Source organism: Rousettus aegyptiacus, unplaced genomic scaffold (assembly GCF_014176215.1).
Source record: "Rousettus aegyptiacus isolate mRouAeg1 unplaced genomic scaffold, mRouAeg1.p scaffold_m13_p_12, whole genome shotgun sequence".
NCBI lineage: Eukaryota > Metazoa > Chordata > Mammalia > Chiroptera > Pteropodidae > Rousettus > Rousettus aegyptiacus.
The window spans coordinates 77179705-77198122 of NW_023416287.1; the positions used below are offsets into that span (position 1 = coordinate 77179705).

General features: G+C 45.6%; 1 protein-coding gene and 1 pseudogene across 4 annotated transcripts in view; both read right to left on the bottom strand.

Moving 5' to 3' along the window:
• The window catches only part of MYO5B (myosin VB), a 288112-nt gene that overhangs the window by 216695 nt on the left and 52999 nt on the right, over window positions 1–18418 (bottom strand). The window contains exon 1 of one of the 4 annotated variants that reach the window (XM_036230033.1): window positions 11267–14143. The exons of the other annotated variants lie outside the window; for them this stretch is intronic. Coding sequence (XP_036085926.1) covers window positions 11267–11299 — 33 coding nt within the window. The 5' untranslated portion in view covers window positions 11300–14143. Of the gene's footprint in view, window positions 1–11266; window positions 14144–18418 lie in introns of those variants that run through there. 4 annotated transcript variants of the gene reach the window in all.
• Window positions 17586–17705, bottom strand: LOC118610584 (annotated as a pseudogene).

The following is an 18418-nucleotide window of genomic DNA, read 5'->3' on the forward strand; positions in this document are numbered from 1 at the left end:
GGGCTTTTTCTTCAAGGCCCTTCCAAGGAGTTCCAATATCCTGCACTTTTACATCAACGCCCAAAGGCCAGGGACCACACTCCTAGTCCCATTCACAGATCAGAAGCAGCTCTCCATGATCTCTGAGCACAGGACAAGATACAGCTCCAGAAGACATCACTTATGCAATCCGAAAAAGAATTTTGGAATATATAATTCTACACACCATACCGTTGCCCCTTTCTCCCTGGGAGTCTAGATTTCTCCCTCTCTAGAACCGAAACCTATAATCTACAAAATGGGAGCATTAGCAATACCTACTTGTTCCTTAAATGCTCTGAAAAGCCCAGAAAAGAATAAACGCATGAAGAAAACAAGACCATTATTCTCTGTCTGTAGGCCTCGGCACCGCCCAGCAGAGCAGGAGGGAGAGGAAAAGCTACACTCAGCAAATGCTCAAAGAGCTTCCCAGCTTCAGCTCATAAATGGAAATGATTTTGTTACTAAAAACATCCCTCCCTCTCTCGGACCCCTCCCTGCCTCGGGCCTGAGCCCACAGAACAGGTCTCTCCAGCTTATATAATAATACCCCCGCCATGTGTCACACCATGCCTGGCATCCAAGGGGCTCCCAATCCAGCACTGTATAGTAACCACTCGCCGTACAAAAGGAGCAAAAATGAGTGCGGGGCGTTCCAGCCCTTCCCTGCCACCGTGCTCCTGTACTGCCGGGTTTCACATGGAGATGAAAGGAAGAAAAGGATAATGGGCTCAAGCGGATGACAGCCATACATTACCGCGGGCTTAAGGAAAATGGCCTTTCATTACTGCCTCAGCCTCCTACACTCAGTACAATCAAGAAAATGTTTGTCAAATGACTCCAACTCAGAAGGATACAACCAACTTTTTTTTTTCTTCTTCTTTTTAGATGCTGAGGCCAGCTAGAGATGACCAACTACGCTGGTTTGCCTGGGACAAAACAGCGGATCCCAGTTTGCTGCTACCAGAAAACAAATCTACAGATAGGACCACATGCTTCCAATCTGAATCCCAATTAAACAGTCTCAGGAAAGCGTCATCATAGACTTTAGTAACTTAAAATAAGTGTCTCTTGAGATGAGGAGCACTCAACTCAAAGATAGGAGCCTGGGCCAGTGGTTCGCTTGAACACCAGTGTTTGAGAATATCCTGGAAGGCCAGCTGACCCCCTGAGACTCTGACCCATAGATCTGGCCTGGATCCAAGCATTTACATTTCTAACAAGCTCCCAGGTGCCACTGAGGATGCTGGTCACAGACCACGCTAGGTGTCATAATGGCCTAAGCTACAACTCATCCATTTACTGACAAGGCTGGAGTCCCTTACAGCCTTCCCTGGGAAGCCACTGACCACCCCAGCCTTGCTTCTTCACCTACAAAATGCCAATGATCCCTAAGTTCTCTGCAAATGCCAGGCTTCCAGAAAAGTTTCTCTAATTATAGCATGCAGAAGAGTCACCTGGAAGGCTTATTAGAACAGATTGTTAGGTTCCTCCCACTTATTCTAATTCGACGGGTCCAAGGCCAGCCCAGGAAACTGGACTCTAACAGGCTCCCACTGAGGAGACAGCTGAGTAGCGCTGTTCTCCAACCTGGGAGGGCCCTTGGACAGTATTTATACCGACTGAATACAGAGCCAAGTAGTAATTATGCTATGGGCTTTTCATATCTTTCAGCTTAATATTTAATCTTCAACAAATTCTATTTTCTCTCCTCACTCATTACACCAACAGCTGCATTCCATCTCCCTGAACTTTTTGTCTGTGGATTCAGAGACTGCTGTCGCTGCAAACAGAGTAATCTCATGGGCTGGAGAAGTTTTCTGCTCAATGGTCTGCCCAGTTCACGTGACAGGGTCATAGAGAAACTCAGGCGGAAAGGACACTCCCTACACTTTAAAAATGAGAAAGGATTGAGATTCAGTGGCTTACGGGAAGTTCCAGAGTTAGTGAGCGGAAAGAATTCATTCCCTTGATCCCCAGCTCAAGCACCTATACGAGAGAGGATGCATGAGAGGGGAAAAACCCACCAACATAAATCAACCCAAGTTGTTTGAGTCCTGATCTTTTTCAAGTACTTCTCCTAGTGCGCCTTAGAAAACTCTAAAAGAAAACAGGATTAGCTAACCAGGATCTTGCCAACAAAGGGAAAAAATGTAGTTTGCTTTGATACTTTCTAATAGGTACAAATATTTGAAGTGAGCTAGTTAGCTAGACCATAGTGGCCTATGAGGAGGGTTGGGAGGAACAGCCTTCTTCTCATGGCTCTAAAGTTGAATGACGGGTCTGCCGAGAACATTACTTTTAATGTTCATGGAGCATGCAAAGGGGTATCAAACAAGAGGCACCACTGTGTACCCCACAAACGGAATACTGTTTATGTGTATACCTTTGTTAAATTTCTTAAATATTTAAGCAATCCACTTCGACTTTCATGATCTACAGAGATGGAACCAGGACCCAATGAGATGTGGTGTTCATTTTAATTTCCCTGTGGGGACACAGCACTACGTCTGAAACTGGTCTGCTGCCCGACCTTCACAGCCAGCATTCCTCGTCAGTATTTTGAGTCTAAATGCAGAGAGACTCCAGAGGTTTGCAGGCTAGGTCTGCTTGAGACAGGCCTCCTACAGAGCCCCTGCCTTCAGATCACATGGCCTCTAACCCAGAAACCTTCGACCCTCGGCCCAGAAGACCACACCTAGGTTTCTAGAGTCTGTTTCCTGAAACCCTTCCTTGACTCACTAAAGGCAGCAGGAAGGAGACACCTCACTTCTCAGGGCTGCACTCACTGGTCTGTTGCTAGGACCCACAGCACCCTGTGTGAGGTCCCAATGGTCACCTCTTAAGGAAGCACTCTTGGAACGAGGTGGTGTCCAAGCTGCCAGGAGCGCTGTTCCTGCCCGCCCACGGAGGACCGGCAGTATTCCTGAGCCGGCCCTGGCCCTCCCATAAGTGAGCTGCCTGACGTGAGCAGGTCACATCACACCTGCGCCTTCAATGAAAAGCAGGTGATAAATCCTGCCTGGGGTGGGAGGATGCTTTTTGCCAGAGTAAGGGGCTATCCCTGTTTTGGGGGCAGTCTATCCTGCTAGTTTACACCTTGAGTTTGGTCCACCTTCAGAAGAGTAGTTGATGAGATGCGGCTACTACTTCCTGGGAAGCTGGGAGTTGGAGAAAATTTACCCGTGTCTCATTTAAAAGCCTTCCCACGTTCCGAGAGCTTTTAGGCCGGACCGGGCAACTAAGGATCTCTTCTGCCCACCCCCAACCTGCCCTGCAGCCCGACAGGTCCAGAAACTTCCTGGCAATTTGGCTGCACTTTCTCTCCCCTGGGCTTCTGTATACACCACTCCTCAAACCTGAAATATTTTCCACCTACCATGGTTTTCAGATCCTAGGCCTAATCTGGGCCACTCCTCCACAAAGCGTGGCTTCTTGAGAGCTTTTTGCCTTTCTGTCCCTCCAAGTGCCTTCATGAAGCCTTCTCTGAACGCCCCCAGCAGCAGTGTGAGACCCCTCGTGTATACACATGGCCTTTATTTTGCAGTTTGCATATCTGTCCCCTTTTCTAAGATTTTTAAGCATCTTAAAGCCTCAATTATTTTTTCATCTTCAGTGTCAATTAAAGTGGCTTAATGAACACTGTTAGAATACATGAACTGATACCCTTATATAGTAGGATAATTGAGTTATAGTATTGATGACCTTTTTAAGAGTAAATGTCCAATGTTGGTATATCTCACACTAAACAAACTTGATGTGTAAAAATCAGATTTACCTTAAAGACACAAAGAGTCATTATGTACAATGGGATTCACCGGAGGTCTATTTTTTAAATAGCACATTCCTATACACTTAAAATAAAACTCGACCTGCTATTTTTTCAGGAACTTACACTCAATTTAGTTCAGCCAACATTTCCTGAGAACCAACTATCACCTAAAGGAAGGTGTGTTCTTCAGAACTTAACTGTAGTTGGGGCTTGTGCTACATGCTTTCTCAACCTCATCATTCAATGTAATTACGAAGTCTCCACTTCACAGAGTCACTGGGACGAGAGACACACAAGCGGGCACTCCCTTCAGGAGCCGCCAGCCCAGGGATCTCCTGATCCCACCAGCATCTGGGGCCCCGACTCAGGGAGGTATCGGAATATGGCCCAGATTTCCAGAACCCCAAATTATCACCACCATCAGCCCTTTTTCATTACAATCTGTAAAGGCTTTGCTTTTGACTAAAATTTTGGAAATAGACATCTTTTGTTTCTTTTCCCTTACTTCCAAGATTTAAACTCCCTATGAAAGAACATGAGCTCTTGAGAGCATCTGGAGTCAGATGGGCAGCCCTGAATTGAACCCCGAAGCTGCTACTCAGCAGCTACGCAAGCTTAAGCACACAATTTGGCCTCTCTAGGTCTGTTTCCTCATGTAAAAAGCACGGTAATTTGAGAAATAAACATAATATGTGCAAAAAGCACCAGAACACCAGCCGCAGAGGAAGCATTCGCTCGGAGACAATTCTCATCACCAAACCACCTTTCTCCTGATCACACGAAATTCACTTTAAAAACAGTCTGCCCCAAGAGAAGTAAAAATGTGATTCTTCCTTTCTTTCCTTAATTTAAAAGCCGTTCGAAACTGCAAATCAAATTCCCAATGACATACCATTTGCATCCTCTAGGATGGCTAGAATCAAAAGAATTAAAACAAAAGTTTGTAAGAATGTGAAGAAATCAGAACCCTCACAGAAGGCTAACTCGAATGTAAAATGGTGCAGAAAATGGTGCAGAAAACGGCTTGGTGTTGCCTGAGAAAGTTGAACACAGAAATACTTTATGATCCAGCAATTCCCCTCCTGGGAACATCCCCAAGAGAATTGATAACAGGTACTCAAATTCTTTTCCACGACTGTTCACAGCAGCACTATTCACGACAGCCGACCCAGTGGAAACCACCCAAATGTCTATTAGCTGAGGAATGGGTAAACAAAATGCGGTAGATCCCTGGAATGGACTGTGGGTCAGCTACAGAAAGAAGTGAAGTTCTAGTCCATGCAACGATGTGGATGAACTTGTAAAATGTTAAGCTTTGTGAAAGCTCAACACAAAAGGTCACACATACTGTATGATCCCATTTATACGAAACATCCAGAACAGGCAAATCCATAGAGACAGAAAGCAGATCCGTGGTTGCCAGGGTGAGCAGGGGGGAGAAGTGGGCGCAGAGTCTCCCTTGCAGGCAGTGGAAGCATTCGGGAACCAGACAGAGGAGGCGGCTGCGCCACGCTGCGCATGTGCTGAACGCCTCTGAATCGTGCACATTAAAACGGTCGACTGTATGTCATGTGAATTTCAGCTAATAATTTTTTTAAACGTTAAGACCCTACAGGAGGATAAAAGATTTTCCATTTTCAAAGAGCAGGACACCCATGGTTGTCACTGTCTGGTCAGTCATTCCTCAGATACCTATTGGAAGCCTGTTGTGTGCCAGGCACTAAGCTGAATACTGACCCTACTCTCAGATGTCTTACTGCCTATGGATCATTTATACCAAATAGTGTTTGTGCACATATTCCACACACACACACACACCCCATCCACAATACAGTGCGGTTTTCCCCCAAAGCTCAGTCATCTGAGTAAATGCTAATAGGCCCATGAACTGATTATAATAAGGCCACTTTCATTAGCGTGTTACTTGTGATTTTTGTTCTACTTAGGAAATTTGAATTGTCATCTAAAAAAAATCAGTAAAAAGCACTCTAACCTATGATTATCATGAAATTTCCTTAGATTCTGTGTGCAAATAGCAGATATACCCCCTGATAACACTACCTACTTAAACTGGGTTTTGATAGTAGAGAAAGGTTCTAACAACTGACAATTTTACCCTCAAAGTTTTACAGATTTCTTGGTAAAACCATGAGATTCTTTTTTTAAGAGTTTTCCAGCACACAATGCTAAAACATGTTTTCATCATAATGTAACTTGAGTTAAATAGAAACTCATTTCCAAGGGAGACTGGTACACCTTGTCCCATCATATGCCCTCAAGTCATGGGGTAGTGACATTTCCTTTTAGAAGCCGTGCCCATGCTTTTTCTAAACTAATCAAGGGGATCACTTTGTACATTATACAAGCATCTAACCATTATGCTGTATACCTGAAACTAATATAAAAGAATACTGAATGTCAACTCTAATTGAAAAATAAAAGTTTTTTTTAAAAGGCTTAGGGAAAGTGTGAATGTTTTTCTACCTCACCTCTATTTTCAAGTGAACATTAGATAGGAAAAGAAAAATCAAAGAACAAGACTACCACAGACCAGAAAATGCTTTGGAACCAGAAGACACTGTATGTATGAACTGTGGAAAATCTCTATGCAAATCTCCAATCCAGAAGATGCATAAACCTATGAGTAAAGTGTCAAATCTTTATCAGTGTCCCTGACTCAAGAACTCCACATCACTGTTTGCTTTTGGCACATTCCCTCCTGCCTCTTGATAATTTTGAATAACATACGATATTTTTTAAGGTAACTTCAATTGAAAGTATTTCAAGAATACCCATCTTGACAAACTGCAGACATCCAAACAAGAATGCGGAAGGTGTACTTTAATTTCCCCAGAGAGGACAGAGGCAACACTAGAAAGATTAATGAAGAGACTGCAACCTTGGAAACCCGACTCAAATCAAGGACCAGATATGAGCAACTAGAATAGGAGCTTTTAGAAACCAAGCCCCGCCTCCCCAGCCACCCATCACCCAGCCGGCTGCTCCCAGACCCCTGCTCTGAGGTTGGAGGGCCTTCCAAAGACCTGCACCTTCCAAACTTTGGCCTGTAAGGACGGTTACGGGGGATGCCCAGCCGTAAAGGTGGAGCTGCAGGGGGACATAAAACCGCCTTTACAGCTGTCCTGTCTCAAAGGGTGCTATGCCGTACACCTTTCTAAACACACCGAAAATCTCACTCAAGGGATCCAACGAGATAAGTGAGGACACTTAGAGTTTTTTTATTTAGCAAATATTTCTATGTACTATGTGCCAGGAACTGCTCTAAGAGCTTTACAGTGGCTAGATCATTTAATCTTCTAAACAACCCTATGATTATTCAGCATCTAGGTATACTCGAAGAACTGAAAGCAGGATTTCAAACTGATACTTTCATACCAATCTTCATAGAAGTATTATTTACAATAGCTGAGAAGTGGACACAATCCAAATGTCCATTAGTAGGTGAATGGGTAAACAGCACATGACATATACACACATGGAAAATCATTCAAACTTAAGGACTTTCCGACACATGCTACAACATGGATCAACCCTGAAGAGACTATGCTAAGAGTAATAAACCAGAGACTTAAGGACAAAGTGTATACTCCTCTTACATGAAAGACCTGAAATGGGCAAATTCATAGAGAAAGGAAGAATGGTGGTTGCCAGGGTGAGGGAGAAAGGGGAACGGGGAGTCATCGTTTAAGGGGTGCAGGGTTTCAGTTTGGGAAGATGGGAATTTCTAGAGATAGACAGTGGCGATAATTGCCCAACAATGTGAATGTACTTAATGCCACAGTCCTATACAATGAAAAATGGTTAAGATAGTAAATTTTGTTATGTGTAGTTTACCACAATAAACAAACAAACAATCAAAAACAACTCCATTAGGTCTTACTGTAATGCTCATTTTCCAGATGTGGGTCCCTGGCCAGATGCCACACTGGGCACTAGGGACACAGCAGTAAACACAACGGCCTCTGCCCCTGCTCTGACAGAGCCTACAGTCCACAGGGAGACAGACACCAGCGATCATTCAATTACAACCGAGGCCAGGCCACAAGGTGAAGACCTGAGCCAAGTGTGTAAATTAGAGGGCAACTAGAGAGGAGACTGTCTGGGAAGCAGCAAAATCCCGAGTTGTCTGAAATGTCTGTAATGAATCCGACGTGTCATTCTGGCGAGCAAAGGCACTGACAAGTCGAGAGCCGCTTCGCACATTCCTGCTCTCAACTCATTTGTGGCCGAGCCTGGGTAGACAGCATTAAGCATGAACCACCTCCAGGACCTGCTCGAATGGGTCTCAAAACAGCCGCAGAGCTCTCCAAGCTCCCGATGCCTTCCACACACTCTTAAAGCACGCGACAGTGGCTAAGAGTGCGCACTGTGGAGCCAGACTTCCTGGGTTAGCAGCTCGACCCTGCTGCTCCCTGGCTTTCCAACTTTGAGGAAGGTATTAAATTTCTCTGGACCTCAGTCCCTTGACTGAAAAAAAAAAAAGAAGATAATTCAGAGTGTTATAAAATTAAATAAGCTGCCATGTAAAATGTGTGTTAAGGACCCTGTTTACCATATACAACAGTAAAATTAGCTATTATTATCATTCATCATTTTCTTATTCCATCCTCACAAGATCCAAGAGGCAGGTGAGGCATAACCATTTCCATTGACAGACAGGACATGGGGCCAAAAAAACAGCAAGTTGCTTGAGAATACGTAGCTAATTAGAGTGCACTGCTCTCCCCACCAAGCCATGAGACCTACGACAATCCAAAAGCATTTGTTGAAAATTTCAAGGATCTCAACATTTGGGCACCTACTATACACCAAATACGGGCTACCCCTTCTCAAACCGCCTGTAGCTGCAAGATCCCGGAGTGCCCAAACCCATCGCTTTGGTCTGTAATCTCAAAAGCCGAGTTCGGTGTCTTTTGTTTCATCCATTGGGAAACTGAGCTAACATAAGAAGCTTCTAGTGAGCACCTCCCACAGGATCCAGCACTCTATCCCATGGGGGAGACAAAAGTGGCAGGAATGATGGTCTCTGTCCTTCAAACCTGGTACAAGAGGCAAAAGGTACTTCACAAAAAAATCATCAGAGAACAGTGGAGAGGTAGGTGCCATTAAATGCTAAGCTCTGGTGAAGTCAACAAGAGTAAGAGGAATCCAGCTAGATTCAGTCAAGGGTCAGTCGATGTAGTGAGGAAAAATAGGAAGCAAATGGGATTTAAATGAGACTTTAGGGATCGCTGCCTATGATCATGTTATTTGTCAACTTGACCAGGCCACAGGGCACCCAGATATTTGGTCCAACATTATTCTGGTGTGTCTGCAAGTATGTTTCTGGATAGATTAAGAATTGGCAGATTAAGGAAAGAAAATTCTTCTCCTTAATGTGGGTGGGCCGTATCCAATCAGTTGAAGTCTTGAAGAGGACAAAAAGGGCAAGTTAAAATTTCTGCTGCCTGCCTGCCTTCAGGCTGGGGCATCTGTTTTTCCCAGGCCTTGCGAATCACCTGCCTCTTCCTGGGTCTGAGTCTGCCAACTTTAGGACAGGAATGTCCACCCTTGGCTCTCTTGGTCCTCGGGCCTCTGTACTCAGACTGGAACTGTCCGCCAGCTCTCCTGGGTCTCCAGCTTACAGACAGCAGACCATGGGACCACTCAGCCTCCATAATCACATGGATCAATTACATACACACACACCGTTCTATTTCTCTGGAGAACCCAGGCTAACACATTACCATTGACTGGGCAAAGAAGGAGGGGAAAGAAAGTTCCCACAAGTCCAAGTAACAAAATGAAAGTGGGCAAGAAGGTTGGAGCAAATGAATGAATAAGGAAGTCCAGGAGAAAGTGGTTCTGAAGGGGAAAGAGGAAAGCCCAAGGAATGAGGACTGTGAGGTAGACCAGGTAATTTCAGGGCGGTCAGTGGACTCTGAATATGACCCACCATGCAGACAGACAGGATGTTTGTGATCCTGTGAATCACAAAAGCAGAACTTTAGGAAAGGGAAATCCTACATGGACGAGAGTAGAAAAGGCTGGAGCAAAGTGGCTACTGCGTTTGTGCAGGTAGAGGACACGTGCGTGTGTGTGTGTGTGTGTGTGTCAGATGACGGTGCAGGGGCACACTGACGGGAAAGCTTTGCTCCTTTGAGAGAAGACTCACATTCCCTGTGACTTAATCAGCAGCCTGGGGAGCAGTTCAACACCCTGCTCAGGTGCAAAGGCCAAACTCCCAGAGAGAAGGCCACCTTCTGAGAATCGGAGATCGCGTCACACCTCCTAAGTCCCAAGCTTGAGCTGTCTGGCCTCAGTGTCAAATGGAGAACCACCACGCTGTTAACCTCAGAGGAGGAGGACTGCGAAGATGAAATGTGAAATGTAAAGGAACATTAAAGCAGAAAGTGAAAACCTGCAGGGGATCACCCCTATACAACGTACGCACGGCCTAATCAAAGTTACAGAAAAACGATTTGCTAAATCTCAGCAATGAATCACTACCAAACACCCTTCCCTTCCATATTAACCCTATGAGGTCATAGCCAGCTCGGCCATGACTAGGTGCCAGGGAACACTCAGCAAAGCTGAGGGACACGCCTAAGTCTCGCCCTACAGCAGTGGAGCTGGAGGCGGAGGCGGCAGAGCTCCGGAGAAGGCAAGGACCTCCGAGCGACACAGCTGCTGCGTTAGCAGCCCTCGGCTGCCATCACGGCCCGCGGCGGCGCACTCATGGCAAACCCAGGGCATTCCCTCCCGCTCCCGGGAATGGTCATGCACAAGACGCTGCACTGTGTGAACTGTCATGCGCAACCGCTGTCACCAAGACACCATGAACGCTCCATGCCTGAACATGAAAGGAAACAAGAAATATCAAGCTCTGAGTAAGCAGAAACTCAAATTACTGGAGCTATTATCCTCCATTCGACTTTAGAGAAAGCAGACAAATGATGAAGAAGCAGATTAATATCGGAGATGTAAGCATCACAGCTACACTTAAAAAGCTTGCCATGTGTGAGGTCCTGTTCCCTAGCGCCTCTACACAGTAACTCCTTTAATTCTCACAGCCCTGTTAGATATCTCCATGTCACAGACAGGAAACTGAAGCACTAGGAGCTGAAGGAAGTTGCCCGGGGTCACCGGTAAGGAGTGGAGCTGGATTCAAACCCAGGCAGCAGTCTGGCTCCCAAATTTGTGCCCTTTACAGTGCACCGAAGTACAGCCTAATATTCTCTACCTTTCACCTCTACAGAGCAAACAGCGAGGCTACTAGTCCGGGGGCCTCTGCCCAAAAAGAAAGGCCAGAGGAGTGGCTTTGTTTTGTCTGACTTCTCCAAATCTTCTCAAATGGATGTGATATACTTCCTTCGGCACACCAACAAAAACCAAACCTAACTAATTTTTTTCAAGGACCCAGCTCCCCTTCAAACCCCTACCAGGTAGCCCCCAGGACAGAGGTCTCCAGCCTACCTGAACCCTCAGCATGTCCAGAGCGGCCTGCATGGAACTAGCTTGTCAAAAACAGAAAAACGCCCGTGCAAGCCCAGCAAGGTAGAACGCCAGGCAGGCTGCCGACAGCCTGGGCTGAATCAGCTTCCAGCTGCTGGTGATCCGATTAAGAATGTTGGTTAATGCTGGGAGTACAATTAAAAATACATCAGCCTCAGCTGGGGAAAAAAAAACTCTCCTGTGACTTTTTCCAAGAAGTTACTTAATAATATAAAAAGTTTTTTGTTGGTTAACTATTAGCCAGCAGAAGGAATTAGGACTCATAATTAAGTCTTTCTGAATGAGGGAACAACTCCCCAGCTGGCCCATAGAATTCCATAGAATTTGAGGGATGAGCGTCAACAGAAAGGGCTCATGCCTGAGAAGATCCTTAGTGCCTCCAGGAGAGTATGGACAACCTCCAGAGTGTCTAGAAGTTACCCTAAGTGCCAGACACGTTCCGTGTTTGTGGTGGCTGCAGAAGACCTTCTGGGCCCTGGCAAAGCTCCTTCAGGAGACAAGAATGAGAACCAACACTGTCCACCCAGCCGGTGGGCACTGGCACAGAAATCAGAAAAGTAAAGGCACTGAGGGTGGCCTTTTTCCTACCATGACCACCTTGGAGGGCTTTTCTGTCGTCCCTCCCACACCACTGGTCAAAGTACTCTGTAGGTCAGCTAGAAGAGTAGTACACATGAGCCAACGAAGCCATCTATACAGGATGCCACCAAGCCCTCCCTGGACATTTTTCATCTGCTTATGTTTGCAAAAGACTATAAAGTTCCCATGGTGTGCTTTGTCAACACAAAACGTTTCAGGAACCCTGAATGAATTCTCCATGAGGACTGAATGTAGCTCCCCTAGGACTTCAGGACTCTCCCTGGGCTCTCAGCCCACTCCACCGGGTTCTGGTGGATTCCACAACCCTCCCTCTCTGCAGCCTCAGCACTCCAGGAAGCATTTATCCCAAGATGAGGGGTTGGGTCGCAGGAATAACTCTGGTCTGGCAATCAGGAACACTGGGCTCAGGCCCCAGCTGTGGAGCTGTGGGACACACCTCTTCCTCCAACCTTTAATTCTTACAACTGCTGGACCTGCTGGACAAGAACCATGTTCTGCTCAGGTCACAGTGTTTTTTGTGAAAACCAAATGAGCTGATGTATGTCATGACACCTTAAAAACATCAAAGCCCTATGCTGGCCAATATTAGTCATTAATTGCAATGAGTCATATAAAATGAAATGCAATGAAACTTAGACCTGAAAGAGAGTCCTAATGCCGAAACCATTAATAAAACTCAGGAGGAGAGACTTAACAGGCGGTCACACTGAATGGAATCCAGTTCTCATCCCAAACAGGAGAGGAAGGAGTCAGAGGGACCTGTTTAGGGCCGACCTTTACAGGGGGCTGTAAGGAGCTCTAGGCGCCATCCCTCTAAAATGACACCTCACCCAGTGCCACGTTCACCAGCAGACTCTCAGGGATGTCTAAAATGCTCCTGTCAACATCTAACGTTCTGAATAAAAAACTGATCCAGTGCCCACCTTTGGGTTAGTCATGCTAAGAGCATAGCATCACCAATACCAAGGATCAAAGGCAAAACCAGGCCCTCTGCTCTTGCCTGTGACACACACATAAGACACAGAAAGCATATGACATATTTCTATTTAAAAAGTGTACTTAAAATTATAACAAAACATTATTCAATGAACCCCGCTAAGATACAAACATTCCTTTAAACCATTATTACGTGAAGGCATGGTCAAACAATTTACACATTGCTATTAACGAACTGATTAGGTCCTTTTCTAAAAGACACTCAGTCACTCGGCCTGGGGACTGGTGTCCTGCCTACCCCACTGCCCCACAGGAAATCACCAGGCCACAATTAACAAGCCATTGGAATGTACAGAACTGTTCCCAGATTCATCGTCTCCCAGCCTCCCGCTGGCCCCAGCCCACCTCCAGTCATGCTAACTTGGCTGCTCCTCCAGCCTGTGATGTGCTGATGGCCTCCTGCCTCCAGTAGCCCCAGGAGTTTGAGCATTTCCTTGGGTCCTCATTGTTCCCCAACTCCCAGTGACAGGAATAGAAATAAGAATTCAGGGCAAGAATGCAGGACCACAAGAGATGGAAGATGGCACTGGTCCACGGGTCAACCTGGATCCAGTCTCAGCTCTGCTTGTAACCAGCTGTGATCCTGTGCGAGTCACTTCTCCTCCAGCTACATACAGTACCTTTATTTGTGGTGGGCAGGGGCGGGGCGCTGCAGGGGGGATTGACATAACTATTAAGGTTCTTTCTAGCTCCAACATTACAGAATTTTTCACTTTCATCTTTTAAGTTTCTTCCTAGGTTCCTCTTAATGTGTCCAATTGTGAGCAATTTTCCAGCGTCGACAATATCTTATTCTACATATATTTTTTCATAAATTCCCACAGGAGAAAAGTACGTCTAAGAATCAGCAGCAGACCAGCCGTTAGAGGGGGCCGCTGCAGGGGCTCCGGCCCGCTCACGAAATCTCTACGAATCCCTCTCCGAGAACATGCTCTGTGACCCCTAAATTCTGTGGTGGGGCTCATGGCGTACACAGATGCCGTGGATACACAGCAGTACATGAGAGCTCACCCCCAAATAGTACTTCTCAGTCTTCTGTTTTCCACCCCTGTCTTCGTTTTCACCACAAATGCCTTCTTTCCTTCTGGCTGAGAAGATCTGAATTGCTAAGGAAACTGTTCTGAAAACTCAATGGGACCATGGATACTCTCAGTCACTCCACTACTGGATTTCAGAGCAAACAAACTCCAGACATTTCCAGACGCACGTCCCCGCTGCATGGCGGCAGGTGACACTACTCTCGTCCTCCCTACCCCACAGTCCCGAACCCCATATGCCATAAGCCACAAGCCCCAAACCCATAAACCCCCAGCCTGTCGACAGAGCAGTAAGCCTTAACCCTGTGCCTTCAGGTCAACTTTGACTTGCTGCTCATAACAGCATTGTCTCATCACTCACTGCCTGACATGTTCATCTGATCTATTCATTGAAACGTAAGCTTGAGCAACAAGACCTTTGTCCTTAAAATTCCCATGCAGTGCCGGGCAAGGACTGGTGCTCCGTCCTGGAGACCCAACTGGGTCTCGGCTCCAGTGACGCCTCTGTCCTGCTCCCTGCTTCTCCACCCCTGTAGTCTCGTGGGTGACCCTGATGGACAAAGGAAAAGAACTTGGCTTTCCTCGTTCGTATCGACTTAAGATAGAGCCCCAGCCAGTGCCTCCTACCCTCACATCCTGCTTCCCACCACTGTCTGCTGACTAAAGTTTCATGTATCACTATTTACAGCTGACTACTAAGTCCAAGAGTCATAAAGAAAAGATTAAACAGCTTCTTTGGACCAGGGCTTGGACCGTTTTCCTTCAGAGACAAGTCAATGCCAGGTGAGGGTCACAGCTTGAGGTACACTCTCACGGGCGCATGCAGAGATGGAGCAAGTCCCAGCTTCCGGTTTTAACGCTACCCCACTCATCCCCTCTCAAGAGAGCATCTAACATGCACAGAAGAGTCATGTTAAACGATGGCACTGAATAAGATACGCAAACACACGTGCGGCAAAAGTTTGGCTCTATTAACTATTACTGGAAAGAAACTACCCGATTCCTCACACCTGATCTCAAGATATCATCACTGAAAATCAGTATTTTCAAGCTTCAAACCTTCAACTCCCTGCCTATCACTGCCAGGCTTTAGCTACCAGAAAGAGACATTTCACTCCATTTAAGCACAGTTTGTATCACAATCCTTTGAATATATCAGGACTACAAGAGAGGCAGCCAAACCCCTATCGGAAATGGTCTTCAACCACATCCAAACTCATAGTCAATGGGAAAGCAACAGGTGCTAAGCCCCCTGCCCACCTGCCACCTCCTATGAACGCCCACCAAACAAGCCTCCTTTCTGACACTGGTCCCAAGCTCTTAAATACTGCTGTGGCACTTAGCACAGTGCTTTGCACTTCCTGGAGCTAATTATCATAATTATGACTATTCTTTGGTAGTAAGGTAAGCTGAGTGGTGCTTTAAAAGCATTTGTAGTTCAAAAACCTATGAGGCAACGAGGCAATTTGAAAGCATTTAGCTGGATACTGAGATCAGTGCAAAAGCCTATTTGTCACCATGACAGGAGGTGATAATGTGACATTTCACAAGTTTCATAACAGCAGGGGAAAACCACCTCCCCTCTATTATTTGTAGCAATGCTGGACTTCCAATTCCAAACATGGTCTCTGCATGAACTATGAATCACTCTAATTAGTCAGCGGGCTGAATACCAAACTAACCTCGGTCTACAATCAGATCTGTGCCCGAACTTTTTTGTGATGAGAACATGCCTGGCTTCTGTACCTGCAGTCTTCCCCACCGGCACCATTTTCATCAACAAATAATAATCTGCAGAACTCTTTATTGAAAGGGGCTCCTGTTTCCACAGTGGGCACTGGCAAACATACCACATTTCCTGTTTTCTCCCTTTCCTGAGCCTGCCAACACCTCCTTCTCCACTTAGAACTAAGTCAAGGACTGAACGTTCGCTCATGAAAATCAAAGACAGAAAATCATCCTCCAAACCACCACCTTTTCTCTGCTGAAATAGTGTCTGCAGTGGTACATTGAGGAGCCTCCAGAAATTTAAGGAGAGTGAACTTCAGAACATGCTGAAATTCAGAACACGCAGTGTGTAATGGTGACAATGTTGGAGGCTAAAATTGGGGTTCTGCTGCTTCCTAGCTGTGTGACCTTATCAAAGTTACTAAACCTTTCTGGCCACAGTTTTCTCTGATATAAAATAACAGAAACTTCCCTCCTGAATGAGATTAATATATGTCAGGTACTATGATATGACTCACATCCGAACAGTCCAATGTCAACTAATAATGCTAATTAACAACAGTAATTCTTCTTTGGACTAAGGGTCCTGATCAATAGCAGTCTGTCAAAGGCAAGAGAAGAAAATGAGCATTAAACGTTCATTTCACTGTGCCCAGTAAGATACTGGTTTCAAGCCCAATTTTTAAAAACAGTTAAGTAGGGATGTGAAATTTACAAACTTTACACTCAGCTGAAACTTGAAATGAAGTTAATTCTATACATAAACACCCTTTGATCCCTTAAAATCATTCACATTTCTTTCCTCCACCTCTCTCACAGCATACGGAGGTTGCATACACATCCATAGGTTCAACCATTCAGAAGAATTTAAAGTCTGAACAACTAAATCATTGGGAAGAGGAGGAATGTTCTCTATAGAGGCCCATTGTTCATAGTTATTTTCTGATAAGCCTTGAAGATGACTCTCCACGGACAGCCTATGCTGCTGAAGACAGAATTAACCCAGGATCTGATGGTTTCCCTCCTATAAAAGCAAAAATATTAGCAAGGAGAAGTGAGTCTCAAGTCATTCCTTTATTCATGCCCCCTTAAAACCACTTCAACAAGAACCACCATGTTCCAGGCAAAATGATTCATCAAACCAGTCAGAAGCCCTGTCTTCCTCTTTTATTCTCTACTTGGGACTCTCAATTGGAAATGGTAAAAATAGCACAAGGATACAGCCAAGATCAGAGAGTTCATAAGGATGCTTACTGCTTTAAATGAGACTAATGTTGGGGTCTTAAGTCTAGTCCGAAGTACTGAAAGAATCTGCAATCGAACCATAATCATCACCTTTAGATATCTTTGAGGAGCCACTGAAAAGAATGTGTGTCAGAAACCTATGAAGGAACCCACTGTGAAATCCTGAAGGGAAGATAAATCCTCTTCCATGGTCTGCAGTTTTCATCATTGACCTTTTCAGAAATTCAAATGCTTGCCTATCAGATATTAGAGAGATTCCTTTAATGAAAAATGAAACTTCAAAAACAGAGGTGACATCTGAGATCCTGACCAAGTCTAACACTCAATGATGACTGAAAAGCATGTTCTTTCCTCAAACCCTGCACCAGGCCTGCCCCAATGCACAGAGGTGGCCCCACTGCACACAGCGGTGGCCCTGTGTCCACACAGGACCAGGAGTCCCTCGAGCCGGAGAGCACAGTGTGAAGAACACCAAGCTGCTTGCTGTAAACCTGGAACAGTCATTCAAAAGGACAAAGTGCTCAGCCCCAGATGTCACTGCATTTAAGCACATTTCCCAAGTTTCACATGCTTTTTATTTTATTTTTATTTTTTTAAGCAAGGCAACCCTCAATTGACCTCACAGATTGCAAGGACCTTGTCAGCTTACAATCCCTTATTTTTTATTTTTTTTACACCTGCAGCACCTGGCCTTCCTAGGTGGTCTCCCACCCAAATACTAACCAGGCCCAACCCTGCTTAGCTTCCCAGATCAGATGGGATTGGGCTTGTACAGGGGTAGCACAGCCGTAGACCAAGCTTCACATACTTTTTAAATAATCATTTCTTCCTTTTTCTATTTTCTACTTCCTCCAGCCACACAAAAGAATCCATTTGGGGAATTACAACATTTCCCTCGGGCACTGCCCTGGGAATACCAGTCCGGGGAGTGTCTGGCTGATTGGCAGTGGGCGAGGAGAGCGGCACCCCTTAGACGCAGCTTAGAAAGGCTGAGGAAAAGAGCAACAAGCACTAGAGGCAGGAGAAGAGACCTGACGTTCACGTGCTGTGGATCTCGGAAACATGACCAAGAAGGCAAAGGCGGGGGCGAAGAGAACAGCAGAAATGTCAAGGAAGTCACTGCACGTAAGCCACTCCACCCCTCCTCACCGCCGCCCTGGTACATCATACTCCAGCTTCGACAGCCTTAAAGGGTTTCCAAGACATTCCAAATAGCCTTATTTTTCCCTCAGGTAAATAAAAATAGCATGGCCATCTAAGGGCATATGAAAGGGCAGTGGTTCTCACCTCTGGTCCGTAACACAATCACCTGGGGAAAGTGGTCAAAATGCAAAGACCGAGGCCCTGTCCTGACCCAAGGATCCTGGATTCCTATCTTCTCTATTAGCTCTCCAGACAATTCGGTGGACATGAAGGCTTGAGAACTTCTGCCACATAGCCATAAAAAAAGAAATTCTTTAAACAAAAGGGAACTATATCCAAGATATGTTAAGGGAAGGAAACAATG